The sequence below is a fragment of the Podarcis tiliguerta genome (assembly GCF_965153285.1).
Source record: "Podarcis tiliguerta genome assembly, chromosome: 10".
NCBI classification, from domain to species: Eukaryota; Metazoa; Chordata; class Lepidosauria; order Squamata; family Lacertidae; genus Podarcis; species Podarcis tiliguerta.
In genome coordinates this window covers 72,804,167-72,828,670 of record NC_139543.1, presented here as the reverse complement: position 1 = coordinate 72,828,670, position 24,504 = coordinate 72,804,167, and the positions used below count along the sequence as shown (strand labels likewise).

The 24,504-nt window shown below is 47.3% G+C and overlaps 3 protein-coding genes across 10 annotated transcripts in view; all 3 read left to right on the top strand.

Moving 5' to 3' along the window:
• The window catches only part of LOC310659061 (uncharacterized protein), a 39,347-nt gene extending 21,102 nt beyond the window's left edge, over positions 1-18,245 (top strand). The window contains exons 1-4 of one of the 8 annotated variants that reach the window (XR_014502615.1): positions 10,842-10,992; positions 13,134-13,272; positions 15,373-17,835; positions 17,878-18,245. Coding sequence is in view for 7 of the 8 variants with exons in the window: in XM_083402014.1 (XP_083258140.1) it covers positions 15,495-17,744 (2,250 nt within the window). In the remaining variant the exon portion in view is untranslated. The other 7 variants (XM_083402020.1, XM_083402017.1, XM_083402015.1 and 4 more) reach the window with 7 other exon arrangements.
• The window catches only part of LOC310658838 (uncharacterized protein), a gene marked incomplete at its 3' end in the record, with an annotated part of 42,907 nt that continues 24,092 nt past the window's right edge, over positions 5,690-24,504 (top strand). The window contains exons 1-2 of the mRNA XM_083401209.1: positions 5,690-5,983; positions 6,093-7,115. The remainder of the gene's footprint in view (positions 5,984-6,092; positions 7,116-24,504) is intronic.
• LOC310658856 (uncharacterized protein) lies at positions 19,953-21,833 on the top strand (the record flags this gene model as incomplete). The annotated part of the gene is made up of 3 exons (XM_083401227.1): positions 19,953-19,974; positions 20,488-21,423; positions 21,466-21,833. 2 exons carry the CDS (start codon positions 19,953-19,955, stop codon positions 21,330-21,332), a joined length of 867 nt encoding a protein of 288 aa, XP_083257353.1. The 3' UTR covers positions 21,333-21,423; positions 21,466-21,833.

The following is a 24,504-nucleotide window of genomic DNA, read 5'->3' as shown; positions in this document are numbered from 1 at the left end:
TCCAGTTCGCAGTCAGGGCTGATTTCCTTCAGAATGAAGAGGTTTGATCTTCTTGCAGTCCGTGGGACTCTCAAGAATCTCATCCAGCACCAGAATTCAAAAGCATCCATTCTTCGGCGATCAACCTTCTTTATAGTCCAGCTCTCACTTCCATACATCACTACTGGGAAAACCATAGCTTTAAGTATATAGACCTGTAATGGTTCTGGGGTTGCTTGTGCATAAGTTGCCGTTACTCCTGGCTAGGTTGCCTGGTTGAACCCTTTCTGTCTGGACAGCCTTCAGTTCGTGGCTGCCTCAGTTACTGGCAGAATCCGTCAGTGGCCATTTCTTGAACCTCTTCCAGCATAGAAGCTGTTTGACGCCCAGTCTCCTCCTATGCCTGCGCGGAAGTCTTCTGCGCAAAGTGGGTGTGGGCAGTGGAGCACTCGTGCCCTCCCCGCTGGTCTCCGGCGAAGAGTCCTGGAGCCCCCTCTCCGATTCCCCCATCTGCCCCCCTTCTCCACTGGTGTTACGCTGATTTCCTTCCCCCGCAGATGGGCTACCTCTCTCCCTGCTGGGACCCTCTCCGCCATCCCTCTGGAGCCTCCTCTCCGCCTCCAGTTCCGATGGCAGTTCCCTGACAGGACCTTTGCTGGCAAGGTAATGTCTCTGCTTTTTAAGACGCTGTCTAGGTTTGTCATTGCTTTTCTCCTAAGACCCTAAGCTGCTACTGGACCATTTTTTTACTTCAACTGTGTCAGACCAATATGGCTACCTACCATTAAGTACTGTTATCCCCTTGCCTTGAATATCCTGCTTTTCAGTGCCCGATTAGGATAGTGCTCTGTCAGAAGGCAAGCACAGGATCAGGCAGCACATCATCATTATAAAGAACCATTGGGGTCGGTGTTTCCGCCTGGGATTCCCATGTGCCATCTGCTTCTCCTGCTCTCTCCATGCAATGCAAGGCATGTAGACAGAGGTCCATCTCCAAGAACAGGAGCTTCCCTGAGCACCCATTCAGCTGACCCCAAGCACCAAGCCTTCTCACTAGTTCTCTGACTGACCCAGACCACAGTCCCTGGAAGAGATGAAGGCCTGGGTCTCCCAAAAATGGTCCATATGGACCTCCTGAGGTCAGCGGGACTGTGCAGGTGATTCATGAAGATCTAGAGGTGGAAATGGGGGCAACCACTTGATTTGAAAGGCAGTCCCACAGGACAACGGTATTCCAAGATCATGCTGTGTTATTAAAGATGATTGAGGATTATGAAAGTTTGCTGATGCATTACTATCATTAGACATTATACCATTTTCATTTCCTAAAAAGTTGGAACATGGGTAGGACATGGGAGAATGTAGGGGATGTTGAAATAGGAGAAGATGCTAATGGCGGTTGATGTGTCCTTTTCCCCCTGTGTTTTCTTTCCTGAAACCCAAACAGGATTTGCTTTCTGCCCACCCTGAAAAAGGTGATGGAGAAGACAGAATTGCAGGGGACAGGGCACCTTTCATTTCATTAGGAATAGCCATTAAAATTGTGAAATGTGGAATATGTTTCACTGAATGAGCACACATAGTTCACATCAACGAACACAAAAAGGAAAGAACCCATTTAAAGGTATGGAGTGCGGAAAGAGCTTCTGTTTCAATGCAAAACTTAGAACACACCAGCGGACTCACACAGAGAGAAAATCTTTTAATTGCAGGGAGTGTGGAAAGAGTAGATACCTTAAATTGCACAAACAGACTCACACAGGGGAGAAACCATATACATGTATGGAGTGTGGAAAGAGCTTTCGTGATAGTGGAAACCTTAGATCACATCAACGGACTCACACCGGGGAGAAACCATTTAAATGTATGGAGTGTGGAAAGAGTTTTAGTGATAGTGGAAACCTTAGATCACATCAACGGACTCACACAGGGGAGAAACCATTTAAATGTATGGAGTGTGGAAAGAGTTTTAGTGATAGTGGAAACCTTAGATCACATCAACGGACTCACACAGGGGAGAAACCATTTAAATGCATGGAGTGTGGAAAGGACTTCAGTCAGAGTGGAAACCTTAGAACACATCAACGGACTCACACAGGGGAGAAACCATTTGAATGCATGGAGTGTGGAAAGGACTTCAGTCAGATTGGACACCTTAGAAATCATCAACGGACTCACAGAGGGGAGAAACCATTTAAATGCATGGAGTGTGGAAAGAGCTTCGGTCAGAGTGGAGACCTTAGACAACATCAACGGACTCACACAGGGGAGAAACCATTTAAATGCATGGAGTGTGCAAAGGACTTCAGTTCGAGTGCAAACCTTAGAAGACATCAACGGACTCACATAGGGGAGAAACCATTTAAATGTATGGAGTGTGGAAAGAGTTTTAGTGATAGTGGAAGCCTTAGAACACATCAACGGACTCACACAGGGGATAAACCATTTGAATGCATGGAGTGTGGAAAGGACTTCAGTCAGAGTGGACACCTTAGAAATCATCAACGGACTCACACAGGGGAGAAACCATTTAAATGTATGGAGTGTGGAAAGAGTTTTAGTGATCGTGGAAGCCTTAGAACACATCAACGGACTCACACAGGGGAGAAACCATTTGAATGCATGGAGTGTGGAAAGAGCTTCAGTCAGAGTGGAAACCTTAGATCACATCAACGGACTCACACAGGGGAGAAACCATTTAAATGTATGGAGTGTGGAAAGAGTTTTAGTGATCGTGAATACCTTAGATCACATCAACAGACTCACACAGGGGAGAAACCATTTGAATGCATGGAGTGTGGAAAGGACTTCAGTCAGAGTGGAAACCTTAGATCACATCAACGGACTCACACAGGGGAGAAACCATTTAAATGTATCGAGTGTGGAAAGGACTTCAGTCAGAGTGGACACCTTAGAACACATGAACGGACTCACACAGGAGAGAAACCATTTAAATGCATGGAGTGTGGAAAGGACTTCAGTTCAAGTGCAAACCTTAGATCACATCAACGGACTCACACAGGGGAGAAACCATTTAAATGTATGGAGTGTGGAAAGAGCTTTAGTGATAATGGAAAGCTTAGAAGACATCAAAGGACTCATACAGGAGAGAAACCATTTCAATGTATGGAGTACAGTAAACACTTCACTCAGAGTGGAAGCCTTAGACAATATCAACAGAATCACACAGAGATGAAACCATTTAAAGGTATGGACTGTGGTAGGAGCTTCAGTCAGAGTGGAACCCTTGATTTATGTCAACAAACTCACACAAGAGACAAACCGTATAAATATCAGGAAATAGATAGAGGTTCACTCTTAGTGGAAGTTCAAAATCAACAGACTCATGGACAGGAAGAAGTTTAGGAGTTGAAACCCTTCAAACCATCAACAAACTCAGAGAGGAGAAGCAGTTTAAATGAAAAGATTGCAAAAAGTGCTTTATTTATAATGGAGTGATCAAGGAACATCCCAGGACTCTCACATGGGAGAACCCATTTAGATGTATGGAGTGTGGGACGTCTTCCTCTCAGAGTCCACTCTGAGCAATGAACTCAGCAGGAAATCATTCCTAAAAGCATGAGGTAGATGTGAAGTTCTGGTGTTTATATGTAAAACTGTATAATAATGAAATAATGAAGGCAGCATCTCACAATGGTGAGTATAATTTTAGATGAAAGTACTTTTGGTTTTTGCACCAAACTCTGTCACCCCCCCCCCCCCGATCTCCAAGCACTTCTTCTTCACCAGAACGTCATCGCTGCCTCCTGCGCGTTCTGAAGAAAACTTGAAACACTGAAATTGAATGGGGGATTCCCCCCCCCCAGCCTAATTTCAAGAGGGGCAAGGAGGGGCTGCAGGTACCAGGGAAGTCTTTTGGGGGGCCCATCTTCACTCATGAACCCCATGGGGCCACCCCAGAGCTCCTGCTCATTCTAGGGTTTGAGGAAGATAGTATTTTTCCATAGTCCCAGAATTTTTGATTCAGTCATGTAGTCTGGAGTTTTCCCACCAGAGGACCACAGTGCTGTACCTGCTGCTGTTGTCATGGACTGACTGGTGAGGGGGGGAGTCACCAGTTGGGGGAACCACAAGGGATGAAGGCTCAGAGCCTGGGGACTGGTGGGGGGATGAGCAGAAAGAGGGAGAAAGGGGAGCAGACCAGAAGGGGAGATGTTGCAAGCTGAGGAGGAAACAGGGTTTCGTGAGCGGGAAGAGTCTGGGGCAGGTAGCAGTTCAGGCTCAGAGGGAGGAGAGGAGGGGGCCAGGAGACCCAGAGGAGGCTGGCTGCTGAAGCATCCAGGGAGACTCCCCCTCCTGCTGCGACCAGCTCCCCTCTCCCCTGGTCTCCTAAAGCACACAGGGAAATCCAGTTCAGACCCCATGAGCCTGTACATGATATTAACAGGTGTTTGGTTTTTTATCCCAACATGCATCACTTTAATCTTATTGATAATGAACTGTATTTTCTGCCCATTCACCCCATCAGCAAACTGCCCCCTCCCTGCTCCCTCCTAAGTCTAGATGATTTATGAACAAGTTGAAAAGCCACAGGTCCCAATACTGATCTTGAGGGGACTCCGCTTTCTGCTCCTCTCCATTCAAAGAACTGTCTGTTTACTCTCTTGGTGTTTCAGAAGGAGGGCTGCCTTCCTGGTGGTGGGATGGCGGTGAGCCGAAAGAGGGAGAAAAGGGAGCAGACCGGAAGGGGAGATGTTGCAAGCTGAGGAGGAAACAGGGTTTAGTGAGCGGGAAGAGTCTGGGGCAGAGAGCAGTTCAGGCTCAGAGGGAGGAGAGGAGGGGGCCAGGAGACCCAGAGGAGGCCGGCTGCTGAAGCATCCAGGGAGACTCCCCCTCCTGCTGCGACCAGCACATGCCTTTGAGTCTGGCGGTTAGAACTCTTAGAATGTGGGGATCCCATTTTTCAACCAAAGCCAAAACAAAAACTCGCTAGCCTTTTCCCAGGTCTTTCCTGACCTCACAGTCGTTCGTCTTCTCTACAAAGTCCTTCTCCCTCCCTTTATTTACCATGGGGTCCCAGCACCCTTTTCTGCCTCTTACACTCTAGGGAAAAGAGTCCCTTTCCATTGGACGCCTGGCAGCCCAGTGCCAAATCCGGCTGCTCCAGAGAGAACGGAAAGGAACTGGAAACGCCCTTGCGCTCTAACGCGCACCAGTCGCTTCCTTCCGGATCTTGGTGCTGCCGGTGCAGCTGCATTTACGAGAAAAAGAGAAATCGGAAACCGAGCCCAAGTCCCTTGCTATCCAAACTGGCCATTGGACCAGCCTTGGGGCGTCTTCCTGGGGAAAAAGGAAAAGTTTCAGATCTCAGGTTCCCCGACAGGGAATGAGAGCTTTGATTGGCGTTCTCCCCTTGCAGTTAATTGCCTCTCTAATTGCAGAACCCCAAGTCTCCCATTCTCCCCTCCCCCTCCTCGCTACCTCTTGCCAGGAAGGCTGGGAGTGAAGACCGTAAGCAAAAGAGACAGCAAAGGATGAGAATATGGGTTGCTGGGTGTTTCAGAGAATCCCGCCCACAATCTTCTCCATTCCTAGACTCACGTCCGCATGCGCTGCTCCTGGCCACCCCGGGGTCTTTTGCTAGATTAATTCATGGCCAGCCTGGGGCTGAAAATAAACTACCAAAAAACTAAATTACTGACAAAAAGCCTCACAATGGAAGTAGGGGGGGGGAGAACTTCAAGAAAATAAATATAAGGTTAAACACCTAGGCATCTGGATTTCAAATAAAAGCATAAATGTATATGAGGATAATTATAGTAAAATATGGAAAGAAATTTTTAAAAAAATATATGGAAACCTGGACCAAACTCCATCTCTCACTCTGGGGAAGAGTCTCGGTTGTGAAAATGAATATCCTCCCCAAAATGATTTTCTTATTCCAAATAATGCCAATTTTAGGAGAAATGAATTGTTTTAAGGAGTGGAAAAGGGAAATATCTAGATTTATATGGAGTGGAAAGAAACCGAGAATTAAACACCAGTTATTAACAGATAAAAAGGAGAGAGGAGGTTTTGCATTGCCAGATTTGGAATTCTACCATGAGGCAGCAGGATTGGTTTGGATAAAAGACTGGATTGCACTAAAAGAGATGGACCTATTAGACTTGGAAGGCCACAAGAATCGGTCTGGATGGCACGCTTCTTTAATATACAGAAAAGTGAAGGTCCACAGGGGATTTTTGAGCCATGTGATAAGAAAATCGTGATATAAAATCTGGAATAAATATAAAGGACTGCTTGAGCCAAAAATACCCTTGTGAACATCACCAAGAGAAGCCATCTACTCATGTTAGAATATTTACAACTAGCAAAACTGACGGGAAGAGTCAGAGGAGGATTGAACCAGAAAATATTTGGAGAAGGGAGAATATTTGAGGATTATAGAAGATCATATTGTACCAACCACACCATATTAGCAGAACTTGAGTGATACTTGTAAACACAACAAATGCTGTTTGTGGAGTAGACGGGAACAATATCAAAGAATATAAAACTGTGGGGGAAAACAACGGCAGTATAAACAGTACAATGAGAATTATTGGAAGACTCGTTTTGTCAGAAGTCTTTTTTATTTAATTAGAAAGATTAATTTTTTTCATGCACATAAATCTGCTTTTTCTCTCTTTTTCTGTATTTTCTTCTTTCCTTTTTTCTTCTTCGTTTTTTCTTTCATTTTCTTTTTGCAGTATGAGATTCCAAATTCTTTGCATATGTGTGTAATTTAAATCAAAAAAGATTATTTTGAAAAATAAATAAATTTGAGGCCGGCCTAATCAAGCGTTGCTTCCTCTGGTTAGCCCCGCTGGAACTCCACTTATTTCCACACCCTGGGGTCACTAGAGGACTGGTGACTCCTCCTGGCAAATGGCCTGGTGTGCGCTGGACCACCAGTCCTTCCTTGCCCCCCTTGAATCTGGGAACCGAAGGTCCCATCTGGGGTGCCATCTGTTGCAAACCAAAGCCGCCCTTCTTCCCTTATGGGGGACACAAGAGCCCTTTATAGAGTCCCTTGTAGGTTCTCCATCGGTAGGAGAAAACAACAGAGGCAACCAGAGAATACTGAGAAGCAAAGCAGCTCGTAAGCCTGATCTTGATTGATCTGTTGCAACAGTGTACTCCCCTGAGGTGGACCCCCAACCAAGGTGTGCCTGTCTTTATATAGACATTTTAAATTCCCTACCCTGGAGCTCCAGACCACCCCTCCATACATCACAGAAGGGGTGTAACCCCAGACCACCCCCCACAAACATCATACCTGCATCACAAAAAAGGCGGTCTACAACAGAAATGTGAATGTTGCCATTTTTCCTGTCTGCCAGGTTATCTGATAATGCCTTATCTGATTCCCTTTCCGGGTAGTCTGGCCATTCCTTTGAGATGGTGATTTCCCAATTCCTGAGACAATGGGAAGGTTCCCTCACCCCCTCCCTCCTTTCAGAGGAAACATTTGGTCAGTTTGGGAGTCAAAATGGTTTCCTGTGCTGCTCCAGACATGTGGTCCACATATCTATGTATGCACTTGGTTTGTACATTTATGAACATTTATTGTATATATAAGACCTTGTTACGGAAAATCCAGGTGCGAGGCTGCTCTGCCACCTGGCTCGTCGGACTGAGTCCGCGGGTCCCTGCGGAACAAAAGGAGCGCAGCCAGAGACGGGAGCAAGTTGGAGAAGATCCACGTTTGTTGTGCAACAGGTTCAAGGCGAGATTGAACCCCGAGGATGGGGCGACATGAACTTTTAAAACTTCCCACCATTACCCCAGATACAGTTCAAAAGCATCATCCCTACATCATTGCTACATCACGATTACATCAGAGAAGGGGTGGGTTCTACAGGATTAAGATATGGAGGAGGGAGGGGGAATCCTGCAGAGTTGGAACATGTATTGAAAGGCACATTCTGAGTACCGGTGGTAAGAGGGCAATGGGGTCTTAGTTTGCATAGTCTGTCACCCGGCCGAGCCTGGAGGAAGGGCTAGACTGGGTGATTTGGCATCAATGGGGTCCTTCCTGGGTGTACGTGACCTCCCGCTTGAGGGATTATGGAAGGTACTGGGCAGTCTTGAAGTCCTGAGGAAATTGAGCAGTTTGGCATGGAAAGCAAGAGAATTGGTGGTACGGGTGATCTTCTATGGATTTTTTTTAGCCCTTTAAAACAGTGGCAGCTCATTTGGAGAACAAATTGATCCATTGTATCAATTTGGATGGGCTTAGCAAGGATACGAGGTGTCAGTCCATTGTTCTCCCATCAGGGAGCTGTCAACAGCTTGTCCGAAGGTAAAGGAGGCCTGCAAGAGCTGACACTGCGGACCAAATGCATTGCATTGATTGGCTGGAGGCTGCATTCGGTGTAGGCTGATTGGTCAGGACGCTCCCGTAGGCAAATAGTCTGTTCATTCATAAAATACGCTACTAGCTCCTCCGGTCTAGCCAGGGAAAGGGCACTTTATTTGGGGGCTTGGGTTTTGCGTGGTGCTTAGTGCAAAAGAGTGAGGGGGCTGGGGGGTCCTTGTAGGCCCGGGCGCCCTTGAGGTCATCGCCTCGAACCTTCTGAAGGCTTCTGGGAAGGGGGTTGACAAACATGCCCCCCCTTCCGTATCAACCTTAATTTTTTTATTACACGATTCATCCAGTCCAGCCTTTCGCATGATGAATTCTGCATTTACATTCAATAAGCAGGGAGACAATGTAAAGCCTTGTCATACTCCTATTTCAATTTTGAACCAATCAGTTATTCCATATCCAGTTCTAACTGTAGCTTCTTGTCCCACATAGAGATTTCTCAGGAGACAGATGAGGTGATCAGGCACTCCCATTTCTTTTAGAACTTGCCACCGTTGGCTGTGGTGGACACAGTCAAAGGATTTTGCGTAGTCACTGAAGCAGAAGTAAAATGTTTTCTAGCTTTCTCCATAATCCAGCGCATGTTTGCAATTTGGTCTCTGGTTCCTCTGTCCCTCTGAAATCCAGCTTGCCCTTCTGGAAGTTCTCAGTCCACATACTGCTTAAGCCTGCCTTGTAGCATTTTAAGCATAACCTTGCTAGCGTGTGAAATGGGCGCAATTGTACGATAGATGGAGCATTCTTTGGCACTGCCCTTCTTTGGGATTGGGATTCATGTGTTCAGGAAACACATGAACTCCTCTTTGTCGTCAGGAATGCAATCATGGGGAGAGGAAGGGAGGAACCGGACAGGTGACAAGAAGACGACGAAGAAGAAGAGTTTGGATTTGATATCCCGCTTAATCACTCCCCTTCAGGAGTCTCAAAGCGGCTAACATTCTCCTTTCCCTTCCTCCCCCCCACAAACACTCTGTGAGGTGAGTGGGGCTTAGGGACTTCAGAGAAGTGTGACTGACCCAAGGTCACCCAGCAGCTGCATGTGGAGGAGCGGAGACGCGAACCCGGTTCCCCAGATTACGAGTCCACTGCTCTTAACCACTACACCACACTGGCTCTCGACAAGACACTCAGGTTAACACCACAACTCCTCCCTCAACCCCTCCTCTGTTTGATGTGTCAATGATGTAGTCATGATGTAATCATGATGTAGTCTTGGGGGTGTAGCATGGGGGATTAGCAGCTAATAAAAGTTGGGGTCTTCTTTTGTTGGGGGCTTCCATCTTGTTCCACCTGGTGGCAGGTGGGAGTCCTGTGGCGACAGTCTTCAATCAAGACCAAACCTCCTGGCTGCTCTTTTGCTCTGCTATTTGTTAGGGAAAAATCTAGGTGCGAGACTGCTCAGTCCCCCAGCTGGTCGGGCAGAGTCCGCGGGTCCCTGCGGAATAAAGGAAGGAGTCCAGCCAACCGGAGCAAATAGCTGTAGACCAAAGTTTATTGCGCAATAGGTTCAAAAGCAAATTTGAACCCCGAGGATGGGGTGACAAGGACTTTTAAAACTTTCCCACCACATACCAGAATACAGTTCGAAGGGGAGGGGTTAACCTTGGCAAACATGTCCAGACAAGTCCTTGGTACAAGATTAGCATAAGCAGACATGGCGGGGCAAGACTCAGGTATAAGATGAGCATAGACAAATATGTCTTAAGTGCCCACCACCCAAAAGTACAATAGAAGTTCCTTTGCACGTCTGGAGCCTGAGGCGAGTCAGGTGATGAGATTTGGCTTCCTTTGGCTAACAATGAGCCCAGCAATTGTCACCTCTGAGAACTTCCTGGAGTCCTTTTGCGAGGAGGAAATAGCTTTGGAATGGGGGGAACTGGGAAAGGAGATGATTTTATATTATTTTTAAAGCTAGGTGACTTCCCTGAGCTGTCAAGTTGGAAGGATATATTCAGGCATAATATTTGTCATATTTAACTTTAAAGATGTGCCCCCCCCCCGTAATTTCCGTAACATATTCCTGGCTGGTCTCCTTGTTTCTTGTCCAAGGGAGCCCTCAGATTTTGGAATCCGCCTCTGGCTCCAATTGTATCGGCTGCTTTTCTGAGCCTCTTGGCTGTTGTGCATGGACGGTGCCTGTGTCCACGGTCCTTGTCCTGGCCTGAGTCAGAGCTGGGATTTGGGGGTTTGAACAGCACCAAGACATAAAACCCGGAGGGATCCAAGCTCGTGGGGTGGGGGAGGGGAGGATGTTGCAATGCAAACCTTGCAGGAGGGACCCACTTTGCAGCTGGATCTCCGGGATCAGCCCCTCCCCCGCCCTCCTGATCCACTAAAGGAAAAGGGGAGGGGGAAACCTTCTCCCCCCCTTAATCCCTCCCCTCCTCCTCTCACCCCGCCCCCACAGCCCCAGATCCCGCCCGCAAACATCCCACCCCTTCCTCCTCCTCCTCCAATCCGGCTTCTGCTCCGGGAAGGGGGGGGGGTGAGCTTCTCCCGCAAGTGGAGCTTCCACTCCGGATTGCTGCTCTGCGCCGTAGCTCTAGGGGGGGGGGGCGCTTTCGGAAAGGGGAGGGAGGAGGCAGGGGACCCCCCCCCCGTGGATGTTGCAGGAAAGGAGAATCGGGAGCGAGGACAAAGAGGTAAAGGGGTCGCGGGGGGAGGAAAGGACCCAGAGACCCCTCCAGCTCCCCAAGCGCCTTCCGTGGGGCCTGGATCCCGGCACGCGTGCTGCGGAGAAGCGGGCCAGGAAAGGGTTAAGGGGTGCGGGAGGCGCCGGGATGGAGACCCCCCTGTCCCTCCCCATCTCGTCTTGGGGGGGCAATAGGGAGGGAGAGATGGCGAGGGGTGAGCCAAGGGGGCCTCTGGGTGCAGGGGAGACCCCGGGATGGGAAGGGGGCCAGGGGCGGGGGGAGGAGCATCCCTGGGGCAAGGAAGGGCAGCATTGGTGGGGGGGGGGGAGATAGAAGACCAGTCTTGGTGGGGGTCTCCATCGTGGCTTCCTTGGGGAATCTCCGGAGGGGCCGCCTTGGCTTCTCCCTCTTGCCCAGGAATGAAACCCCCCCCTTCAAGACGACCTAAGAGGGATCCCTGGAAAGTGGGGGGTCCTGTCCCCCCACCCTTCCTTCCGGCAAGCTCCATCCTCTTCCCACCCCATAAGGCCCTGCCCTGTCCAGACACAGCCATTCTGCCAAGTCCAATCATTGGTCCCCTGGAGAGGAGAGGAAATCCCGAGGGGAGGGGGGAGGCCTTCTCAGAAGCGGCTCTTGGTTTCCGCAATCCAACCCAGGAAGCAGCCAGAAACCTTTTCCTCTCTCTCAGGCTTCCATCTTTATTGTCTTTTCCACTGAGGATGAGGATAATGTACACCTGTCATCAGAAACGGGTGCAGTCCATGGAATGGCTCTCAGGGTTGATTTAGAAGTTGCACCTCAAAAGCATTTCTGTTCCTCTAATTCTTTCTAGGCAATGTCAGACTGACTGACAAGCTGAGTTACAACCCATCAGCATCTGATCACAGCGACTGCATGAATCTTCCCAGTCAAAGGACCCATTTTCCTGATAGACAGCGCCTGGGGCTGGAGGCTCTACACACCGGGTGTGCCTGTGCAGGCCAAAGACTGACATTATTAGCACAGGTGAGGTGTGTGTCCTCCCCAAATTTACAGACTGTATGTGAATGAGTGTTTCTGGGTGTGATTATAGTTTACGGCAACCCTGTGATTTTCTCCACCCATAACATTTCATGAGCTGATATTGCAGTACGAATTCCAAAATAACTACAAAAAATCTCATAATAATAATAATAGTACGGTGGTACCTCAGGTTAAGAACTGAATTCGTTCTGCAGGTCAATTCTTAACCTGAAACTGTTCTTAACCTGTGGTACCACTTCAGCTAATGGGGTCTCCTGCCGCCGCCGTGCGATTTCTGTTCTCATCCTGAAGCAAAGTTCTTAACAAAAGGTACTATTTCTGGGCTAGCAGAGACTGTAACCTGAAGCGTCTGTAACCTGAAGTACCACTCTAGAAGTTCTAGTATTCGTCTTTTCCCCCAGCCACTCTGGGCAGCTTACAGTACATATAGGTAGTGGCGTAGCGTGGGGGGTGCAGGGGGGGCCGGCCGCACCGGGCGCAACATCTGGGGGGGCGCACTCGCAGTGCTAAAATCCACGGGTTAGGGGGCGCAAATTACTTGCCTTGCCCCGGGTGCAGGAGGCCCTCTGCCTGGTTCCCTGGAACTTCACTTCTAACTGCAAGGGAACCAGCAGAAGACCCTCGGAGGCGGACCTCCCTGTCCGGACTGAGCGATGGGGGTGAAGATGCTCCTTCAGGTCCACAGGGCCGAGGCTGTTGAGGGCTTTGGGTTGCAGATCTTGCTCCTCCATAATGATCGATGTATAGTTAGCAGAGTAGGAAAAAACACAGAGGCACCAAAAAATAATTCAGCTGAGAAATTTATTACTGAAGACAGATAAGCATAACAGGTTCCAAAAAATAGCCAAAATGTAACTCACAGTTAAACCCTGACTTAGCCTACCAAAACAGCACTCAAGTAAGAAACAGACAAGCAGAGTAGAGTAATACCAGAATAGGAAGTGGGAGCAGGCGCATTTCAATACTGCAATTTCTATACAATGCAATGTCAGAGTAACCCTGGGACTAGATAACAAGCCTCCAGGTGGACGTGCCCCACCTGCCCTTCAGGTTCCTCTTCCGCACGGGCAGAATCTGCCTTCTGGACTCTGGGATTCACGCTTGTTCTCCTCCTCTCCATCCACCAGGGCTTGACTTCAGGTGCAGCAGAATTCCCCAGCCCCCCAAGGATTTGAGACCCATCAGCTCTCCTCACCTGGGTTAGCCGGCCGGTTGAAGCCGTTGCTTGAACCCCTGTTGCATGCTGACAGCTTCTGGAAGCCACAGGTGAGAGCTGAGTGCAGGGTGGGGACCAAGGGTGGAAAAATGACCCCAGGAGGACATGTCCCCCACCAAAGGAACTACTGCTCCCCAACAGCCCATGACATCTAGATGCAGGTAGGCAGCCGTGTTGGTCTGATGCAGTTGAAATAAAAAATTAAAAAATATTCCAATAGTACCTTAGAGACCAACAATGATTGTTCTAGATATAAGCTTTCGTGTGCATGCACACTTCTTCAGATAAACCGACACAGATGTCACCAGACCCTTGTATATCGTGGGAGGGTGGGGTGGGGTTTTTCTCAGAAGGTACTCCTACTACCATCTCCCACTACCCTTCACTATATGAAGAAGTGTGCAAGCACACGAAAGCTTATACCTAGAACAAACTTAGTTGGTCCCTAAATTGCTGTTGTTGTTGTTGTTTTTTAGTCGATTAGTCGTGTCTGCCTCTTCGTGACCCCCTGGACCAGAGCACGCCAGGCACGCCTGTCTTCCACTGCCTCCTGCAGTTTGGTCAAACTCATGTTGGTAGCTTCGAAAACACTATCCAACCATCTCGCCCTCTGTCGTCCCCTTCTCCTTGCGCCCTCCATCTTCCCAACGTTAGGATCTTTTCCAGGGGGTCTTGTCTTCTTTTGAGGTGGCCAAAGTATTGGAGTCTCAGCTTCAGGATCTGTCCTTCCAGTTCGCAGTCAGGGCTGATTTCCTTCAGAATGGATGTGTTTGATCTTCTTGCAGTCCATGGGACTCTCAAGAATCTCATCCAGCACCAGAATTCAAAAGTATCCATTCTTCGGCGATCAACCTTCTTTATAGTCCAGCTCTCACTTCCATACATCACTACTGGGAAAACCATAGCTTTAAGTATATGGACCTGTAATGGTTCTGGGGTTGCTCGTGGGTAAGTTGCCGTTACTCCTGGCTAGGTTGCCTGGTTGAACCCTTTCTGACAGGGCCTTCAGTTCGTGGCTGCCTCAGTCGCTGGCAGAATCCGTCAGTGGGCGTTTCTTGAACCTCTTCCAGCATAGAAGCTGTTTGACGCCCAGTCTCCTACTTTGCCTGCACAGAAGTCTTCTGCGCAAAGTGGGTGTGGGCAGTGGAGTACTCGTGCCCTCTCCGCTGGTCTCCGGCGAAGAGTCCTGGAGCCACCTCTCCGATTCCCCCATCTGCCCCCCTTCTCCACTGGTGTTACGCTGATTTCCTTCCCCCGCAGATGGGCTACCTCTCTCCCTGCTGGGACCCTCTCCGCCATCCCTCTGGAGCCTCCTCTCCGCCTCCAGTTCCGATGGCAGTTCCCTGACAGGACCTTTGTTGGCAAGGTAATGTCTCTGCTTTTTAAGACGCTGTCTAGGTTTGTCATTGCTTTTCTTCTAAGACCCTAAGGTGCTACTGGACCATTTTGTTACTTTTTTACTTCAACTGTGTCAGACCAATATGGCTACCTACCATTAAGTACAGTTATCTCCTTGCCTTGAATATCCTGCTTTTCAGTGCCAGATTAGGATAGTCCTCTATCAGAAGACAAGCCCAGGATCAGGCAGCACATCATCATTATAAAGAACCATTGGGGTGGGTGTTTCCCATGTGCTTTCCTTCTGCTTCTCCTGCTCTCTCCATGCAATGCAAGGCATGTAGACAGAGGTCCATCTCCCAGAACAGGGGCTTCCCTGAGCACCCATTCAGCTGACCCCAAGCACCAAGCCTTGTCACTAGTTCTCTGACTGACCCAGACCACAGTCCCTGGAAGAGATGAAGGCCTGGGTCTCCCACAAATGGTCCATATGGACCTCCTGAGGTCAGCAGGACTGTGCAGGTGATTCATGAAGATCTAGAGGTGGAAATGGGGGCAACCACTTGATTTGAAACTCAGTCCCACAGCACAGCGGTATTCCAAGATCATGCCGTGTTATTAAAGATGATTGAGGATTATGAAAGGTTACTGATGCATTACTATCATTAGACATCATACTGTTTTCATTTCCCAAAAAGTGGGAACATGGGTAGGACATGGGAGAATGTAGGAGATGTTGCAATAAGAGAAGGTGCTAATGGCGGCTGATGTGTCCTTTTTCTTCTGTGTTCTTTTTCCTGAAACCCAAACAGGATTTCCTTTCTGCCCACTCTGAAAAAGGTGGTGGAGAAGACAGAATTGCAGGGGACAGGGCACTTTTCGTTTCATTAGGAATAGCCATTAAAATTGTGAAATGTGGAATATGCTTCACTGAATGAGCACACATAGTTCACATCAACGAATACAAAACAGAAAGAACCCATTTAAAGGTATGGAGTGCGGAAAGAGCTTCTGTTTCAATGCAAAACTTAGAACACACCAGCGGACACACACAGAGAGAAAATCTTTTAAGTGCAGGGAGTGTGGAAAGAACTTCAGTCAGAGTAGATACCTTAAATTGCACAAACAGACTCACACAGGGGAGAAACCATATACATGTATTGAGTGTGGAAAGAGCTTTAGTGATAGTTCAAACCTTAGATCACATCAACGGACTCACACAGGGGAGAAACCATTTCAATGTATGGAGTGTGGAAAGAGTTTTAGTGATAGTGGAAGCCTTAGAATACATCAACGGACTCACACAGGGGAGAAACCATTTAAATGTATGGAGTGTGGAAAGGATTTCAGTCAGAGTGGACACCTTAGACAACATCAACGGACTCACACAGGGAAGAAACCATTTAAATGCATGGAGTGTGGAAAGGACTTCAGTCAGAGTGGACACCTTAGACAACATCAACGGACTCACACAGGGAAGAAACCATTTAAATGCATGGAGTGTGGAAAGAGTTTTAGTGATAGTGGAAGCCTTAGAATACATCAACGGACTCACACAGGGGAGAAACCATTTGAATGCATGGAGTGTGGAAAGAGTTTTAGTGATAGTGGAAGCCTTAGAATACATCAACGGACTCACACAGGGGAGAAACCATTTAAATGCATGGAGTGTGGAAAGAGCTTCCGTCAGAGTGGAACACTTAAACAACATCAACAGACTCACAGAGGGGAGAAACCATTTAAATGCATGGAGTGTGGAAAGAGCTTCCGTCAGAGTGGAACACTTAAACAACATCAACAGACTCACACAGGGGAGAAACCATTTAAATGCATGGAGTGTGCAAAGGACTTCAGTTCAAGTGCAAACCTTAGATCACATCAACGGACTCACACAGGGGAGAAACCATTTAAATGTATGGAGTGTGGAAAGAGTTTTAGTGATTGTGGAAACCTTAGATCACATCAACGGACTCACAGAGGGGAGAAACCATTTGAATGCATGGAGTGTGGAAAGAACTTCAGTCAGAGTGGACACCTTAGAAATCATCAACGGACTCACACAGGGGAGAAACCATTTAAATGTATGGAGTGTGGAAAGAGTTGTAGTGATCGTGGAAACCTTAGATCACATCAACGGACTCACACAGGGGAGAAACCATTTAAATGCATGGAGTGTGGAAAGGACTTCAGTCAGAGTGGACACCTTAGACAACATCAACGGACTCACACAGGGGAGAAACCATTTGAATGCATGGAGTGTGGAAAGGACTTCAGTCAGAGTGGAGACCTTAGAAAACATCAACAGACTCACACAGGGGAGAAACCATTTAAATGCATGGAGTGTGGAAAGAGTTTTAGTGATAGTGGAAGCCTTAGAATACATCAACGGACTCACACAGGGGAGAAACCATTTGAATGCATGGAGTGTGGAAAGAGTTTTAGTGATAGTGGAAGCCTTAGAATACATCAACGGACTCACACAGGGGAGAAACCATTTAAATGCATGGAGTGTGCAAAGGACTTCAGTTCAAGTGCAAACCTTAGATCACATCAACGGACTCACACAAGGGAGAAACCATTTGAATGCATGGAGTGTGGAAAGAACTTCAGTCAGAGTGGAAGCCTTAGAATACATCAACGGACTCACACAGGGGAGAAACCATTTAAATGTATGGAGTGTGGAAAGAGTTTTAGTGATCGTGGAAACCTTCGATCACATCAACGGACTCACACAGGGGAGAAACCATTTGAATGCATGGAGTGTGGAAAGAGCTTCAGTCAGAGTGGAAACCTTAGAATACATCAACGGACTCACACAGGGGAGAAACCATTTAAATGTATGGAGTGTGGAAAGAGTTTCAGTCAGAGTGGAGACCTTAGATCACATCAACAGACTCACACAGGGGAGAAACCATTTGAATGCATGGAGTGTGGAAAGAACTTCAGTCAGAGTGGACACCTTAGATCACATCAACGGACTCACACAGGGGAGAAACCATTTAAATGCATGGAGTGTGCAAAGGACTTCAGTTCAAGTGCAAACCTTAGATCACATCAACGGACTCACACAGGGGAGAAACCATTTCAATATATGGAGTACAGTAAACACTTCACTCAGAGTGGAAGCCTTAGACAATATCAACAGACTCACACAGAGATGAAACCATTTAAATGTATGGACTGAGGAAGGAGCTTCAGTCAGAGTGGAACCCTTGATTTATGTCAACAAACTCACACAAAAGACAAACCGTAGAAATATCAGGAAATAGATAGAGGTTCACTCTTAGTGAAAGTTCAAAATCAACAGACATGGACAGGAAGAAGTTTAGGAGTTGAAACCCTTCAAACCATCAACAAACTCAGAGAGGAGAAGCAGTTTAAATGAAAAGATTGCAAAAAGTGCTTTATTTATAATGGAGTGATCAAGGAACATCCCAGGACTCTCACATGGGAGAAGCCATTTAGATGTATGGAGTGTGGGACGTCTTCCTCTCAGGGTCCACTCTGAGCAATGAACTCAGCAGGAAATCATTCCTAAAAGCATGAGGTATATGTGAAGTTCTGGTGTTTATATGTAAAACTGTATAATAATGAAATAATGAAGGCAGCATCTCACAATGGTGAGTATAATTTTAGATGAAAGTACTTTTGGTTTTTGCACCAAACTCTGTCACACCCCCACCCCCACCCCCCTTTGAACAACCCTGGACAATTTACTGCCATCAGCAAACTGCCCCCTCCCTGCTCCCTCCTAAGTCTAGATGATTTATGAACAAGTTGAAAAGCCACAGGTCCCAATACTGATCTTGAGGGGACTCCGCTTTCTGCTCCTCTCCATTCAAAGAACTGTCTGTTTACTCTCTTGGTGTTTCAGAAGGAGGGCTGCCTTGCTGGTGGTGGGGTGGCGATGAGCCGAAAGAGGGAGAAAAGGGAGCAGACCGGAAGGGGAGATGTTGCAAGCTGAGGAGGAAACAGGGTTTTGTGAGCGGGAAGAGTCTGGGGCAGAGAGCAGTTCAGGCTCAGAGGGAGGAGAGGAGGGGGCCAGGAGACCCAGAGGAGGCCGGCTGCTGAAGCATCCAGGGAGACTCCCCCTCCTGCTGCGACCAGCACATGCCTTTGAGTCTGGCAGTTAGAGTGTGGAAAGGACTTCAGTCAGAGTGGAGACCTTAGAAAACATCAACAGACTCACACAGGGGAGAAACCATTTAAATGCATGGAGTGTGGAAAGAGTTTTAGTGATAGTGGAAGCCTTAGAATACATCAACGGACTCACACAGGGGAGAAACCATTTAAATGCATGGAGTGTGCAAAGGACTTCAGTTCAAGTGCAAACCTTAGATCACATCAACGGACTCACACAAGGGAGAAACCATTTGAATGCATGGAGTGTGGAAAGAACTTCAGTCAGAGTGGAAGCCTTAGAATACATCAACGGACTCACACAGGGGAGAAACCATTTAAATGTATGGAGTGTGGAAAGAGTTTTAGTGATCGTGGAAACCTTCGATCACATCAACGGACTCACACAGGGGAGAAACCATTTGAATGCATGGAGTGTGGAAAGAGCTTCAGTCAGAGTGGAAACCTTAGAATACATCAACGGACTCACACAGGGGAGAAACCATTTAAATGTATGGAGTGTGGAAAGAGTTTCAGTCAGAGTGGAGACCTTAGATCACATCAACAGACTCACACAGGGGAGAAACCATTTGAATGCATGGAGTGTGGAAAGAACTTCAGTCAGAGTGGACACCTTAGATCACATCAACGGACTCACACAGGGGAGAAACCATTTAAATGCATGGAGTGTGCAAAGGACTTCAGTTCAAGTGCAAACCTTAGATCACATCAACGGACTCACACAGGGGAGAAACCATTTCAATATATGGAGTACAGTAAACACTTCACTCAGAGTGGAAGCCTTAGACAATATCAACAGACTCACACAGAGATGAAACCATTTAAATGTATGGACTGAGGAAGGAGCTTCAGTCAGAGTGGAACCCTTGATTTATGTCAACAAACTCACACAAAAGACAAACCGTAGAAATATCAGGAAATAGATAGAGGTTCACTCTTAGTGAAAGTTCAAAATCAACAGACATGGACAGGAAGAAGTTTAGGAGTTGAAACCCTTCAAACCATCAACAAACTCAGAGAGGAGAAGCAGTTTAAATGAAAAGATTGCAAAAAGTGCTTTATTTATAATGGAGTGATCAAGGAACATCCCAGGACTCTCACATGGGAGAAGCCATTTAGATGTATGGAGTGTGGGACGTCTTCCTCTCAGGGTCCACTCTGAGCAATGAACTCAGCAGGAAATCATTCCTAAAAGCATGAGGTATATGTGAAGTTCTGGTGTTTATATGTAAAACTGTATAATAATGAAATAATGAAGGCAGCATCTCACAATGGTGAGTATAATTTTAGATGAAAGTACTTTTGGTTTTTGCACCAAACTCTGTCACACCCCCACCCCCACCCCCCTTTGAACAACCCTGGACAATTTACTGCCATCAGCAAACTGCCCCCTCCCTGCTCCCTCCTAAGTCTAGATGATTTATGAACAAGTTGAAAAGCCACAGGTCCCAATACTGATCTTGAGGGGACTCCGCTTTCTGCTCCTCTCCATTCAAAGAACTGTCTGTTTACTCTCTTGGTGTTTCAGAAGGAGGGCTGCCTTGCTGGTGGTGGGGTGGCGATGAGCCGAAAGAGGGAGAAAAGGGAGCAGACCGGAAGGGGAGATGTTGCAAGCTGAGGAGGAAACAGGGTTTTGTGAGCGGGAAGAGTCTGGGGCAGAGAGCAGTTCAGGCTCAGAGGGAGGAGAGGAGGGGGCCAGGAGACCCAGAGGAGGCCGGCTGCTGAAGCATCCAGGGAGACTCCCCCTCCTGCTGCGACCAGCACATGCCTTTGAGTCTGGCAGTTAGAGTGTGGAAAGGACTTCAGTCAGAGTGGAGACCTTAGAAAACATCAACAGACTCACACAGGGGAGAAACCATTTAAATGCATGGAGTGTGGAAAGAGTTTTAGTGATAGTGGAAGCCTTAGAATACATCAACGGACTCACACAGGGGAGAAACCATTTAAATGCATGGAGTGTGCAAAGGACTTCAGTTCAAGTGCAAACCTTAGATCACATCAACGGACTCACACAAGGGAGAAACCATTTGAATGCATGGAGTGTGGAAAGAACTTCAGTCAGAGTGGAAGCCTTAGAATACATCAACGGACTCACACAGGGGAGAAACCATTTAAATGTATGGAGTGTGGAAAGAGTTTTAGTGATCGTGGAAACCTTCGATCACATCAACGGACTCACACAGGGGAGAAACCATTTGAATGCATGGAGTGTGGAAAGAGCTTCAGTCAGAGTGGAAACCTTAGAATACATCAACGGACTCACACAGGGGAGAAACCATTTAAATGTATGGAGTGTGGAAAGAGTTTCAGTCAGAGTGGAGACCTTAGATCACATCAACAGACTCACACAGGGGAGAAACCATTTGAATGCATGGAGTGTGGAAAGAACTTCAGTCAGAGTGGACACCTTAGATCACATCAACGGACTCACACAGGGGAGAAACCATTTAAATGCATGGAGTGTGCAAAGGACTTCAGTTCAAGTGCAAACCTTAGATCACATCAACGGACTCACACAGGGGAGAAACCATTTCAATATATGGAGTACAGTAAACACTTCACTCAGAGTGGAAGCCTTAGACAATATCAACAGACTCACACAGAGATGAAACCATTTAAATGTATGGACTGAGGAAGGAGCTTCAGTCAGAGTGGAACCCTTGATTTATGTCAACAAACTCACACAAAAGACAAACCGTAGAAATATCAGGAAATAGATAGAGGTTCACTCTTAGTGAAAGTTCAAAATCAACAGACATGGACAGGAAGAAGTTTAGGAGTTGAAACCCTTCAAACCATCAACAAACTCAGAGAGGAGAAGCAGTTTAAATGAAAAGATTGCAAAAAGTGCTTTATTTATAATGGAGTGATCAAGGAACATCCCAGGACTCTCACATGGAAGAACCCATTTAGATGTATGGAGTGTGGGACGTCTTCCTCTCAGGGTCCACTCTGAGCAATGAACTCAGCAGGAAATCATTCCTAAAAGCATGAGGTATATGTGAAGTTCTGGTGTTTATATGTAAAACTGTATAATAATGAAATAATGAAGGCAGCATCTCACAATGGTGAGTATAATTTTAGATGAAAGTACTTTTGGTTTTTGCACCAAACTCTGTCACACCCCCACCCCCACCCCCCTTTGAACAACCCTGGACAATTTACTGCCATCAGCAAACTGCCCCCTCCCTGCTCCCTCCTAAGTCTAGATGATTTATGAACAAGTTGAAAAGCCACAGGTCCCAATACTGATCTTGAGGGGACTCCGCTTTCTGCTCCTCTCCATTCAAAGAACTGTCTGTTTACTCTCTTGGTGTTTCAGAAGGAGGGCTGCCTTGCTGGTGGTGGGGTGGCGATGAGCCGAAAGAGGGAGAAAAGGGAGCAGACTGGAAGGGGAGATGTTGCAAGCTGAGGAGGAAACAGGGTTTGGTGAGCGGGAAGAGTCTGGGGCAGAGAGCAGTTCAGGCTCAGAGGGAGGAGAGGAGGGGCCAGGAGACCCAGAGGAGGCCGGCTGCTGAAGCATCCAGGGAGACTCCCCCTCCTGCTGCGACCAGCACATGCCTTTGAGTCTGGCAGTTAGAACTCTTAGAATGTGGGGATCCCATTTTTCAACCAAAGCCAAAACAAAACCCCGCTAGCCTTTTCCCAGGTCTTTCCTGACCTGACAGTCATTCGTCTTCTTTACGAAGGACTCTACAAAGTCCTTCTCCCTCCCTTTATTTACCATGGGGTCCCAGCACCCTTTTCTGCCTCTTACTCTCTAGGGAAAAGAGTCCCTTTCCATTGGACGCCTGGCAGCCCAGTGCCAAATCCGGCTGCTCCAGAGAGAACGGAAAGGAACTGGAAACGCCCTTGCGCTCTGACGCGCACCAGTCCCTTCCTTCCGGATCTTGGTGCTGCCGGTGCAGCTGCATTTACGAGAAAAAGAGAAATCGGAAACCGAGCCCAAGTCCCTTGCTATCCAAACTGGCCATTGGACCAGCCTTGGGGCGTCTTCCTGGGGAAAAAGGTAAACTTTCAGATCTCAGGTTCCCCGACAGGGAATGGGAGCTTTGATTGGCGTTCTCCCCTTGCAGTTAATTGCCTCTCTAATTGCAGAACCCCAAGTCTCCCGTTCTCCCCTCCCCCTCCTCGCTACCTCTTGCCAGGAAGGCTGGGAGTGAAGAACGTAAGCAAAAGAGACAGCAAAGGATGAGAATCTGGGTTGCTGGGTGTTTCAGAGAATCCCGCCCACAATCTTCTCCATTCCTAGACTCACGTCCGCATGCGCTGCTCCTGGCCATCCCAGGGTCTTTTGCTAGATTAATTCATGGCCAGCCTGGGGCTGAAAATAAACTACCAAAAAACTAAATTACTAAAAAGCCTCACAATGGGGGGGGGGGAGAACTTCAAGAAAAAAACAGGCCTGGAAAATAAATATAAGGTTAAATACCTAGGGATCTGGATTTCAAAAAAAAGTATAAATGTATAGGAGGATAATTATAGTAAAATATGGAAAGAAAATTTAAAAAATATGAAAACCTGGACCAAACTCCATCTCTCACTCTGGGGAAGAGTCTCGGTTGTGAAAATGAATATCCTCCCCAAAATGATTTTCTTATTCCAAACAAGGCCCATTTTAGGAGAAATGAATTGTTTTAGGGAGTGGAAAATGGAAATATCTAGATTTATATGGAGTGGAAAGAAACCGAGAATTAAACACCAGTTATTAACAGATCAAAAGGGGAGAGGAGGTTTTGCATTGCCAGATTTGGAATTCTACCATGCGGCGGCAGGATTGGTTTGGATAAAAGACTGGATTACACTAAAGGATATGGACCTAATAGACTTGGAAGGCCACGAGAATCGGAATGAGAATGATTGGAAGACTTGTTTTGTCAGAAGTCTTTTTTATTTAATTAGAAAGATTAAGTTTTTTCATGCACATAAATCTGCTTTTTCTTTCTTTTTCTGTATTTTCTTCTTTCCTTTTTTCTTAATTGTTTTTTCTTTAATTTTCTTTTTTTGCAGTATGAGATTGTAAATTCTTTGCATATGTATGTAATTTAAATCAAAAAAGATTATTTTAAAAAATAAATCAATTTGAGGCCGTCCTGATCAAGCATTGCTTCCTCTGGTTAGCCTCGCTGGAACTCCACTTCTTTCCAGACCCTGGGGTCACTAGAGGACTGGTGGCTCCTCCTGGCAAATGGCCTGGTGCGCGCTGGATCACCAGTCCTTCCTTGCCCCCAGAATCCGGCCAACCGAAGGTCCCATCTGGGGTGGGTGCCATCTGTTGTAAACAAAAGCTGCCCTTCTTCCCTTATGGGGGACACAAGAGCCCTTTATAGAGTCCCTTGTAGGTTCTCCATCGGTAGGAAAAAACAACAGAGGCAACCAGAGACTATTGAGAAGCAAAGCAGCTCGTAAGCCTGATCTTGATTGATCTGCTGCAACAGGGTGCTCCCCTGAGAAGGACCCCCAACCAAGGCGTGCCTGCCCTTATATAGACATTTTAAATTCCCTACCCTGGAGCTCCAGACCACCCCTGCATACATCACAGAAGGGGTGTAACCCCAGACCACCCCCCACAAACATCATACCTGCATCACAGAAAAGGCGGTCTACAACAGAAATGTGAATGTTGTCGTTTTTCCTGTCTGCCAGGTTATCTGATAATGCCTTATCTGATTCCCTTTCCCGGTAGTCTGGCCATTCCTTTGAGATGGTGATTTCCCAATTCCTGAGACAATGGGAAGGTTCCCTCACCCCCTCCCTCCTTGCAGAGAAAACATTTGGTCAGTTGGGGGGTCTAAATGGTTTCC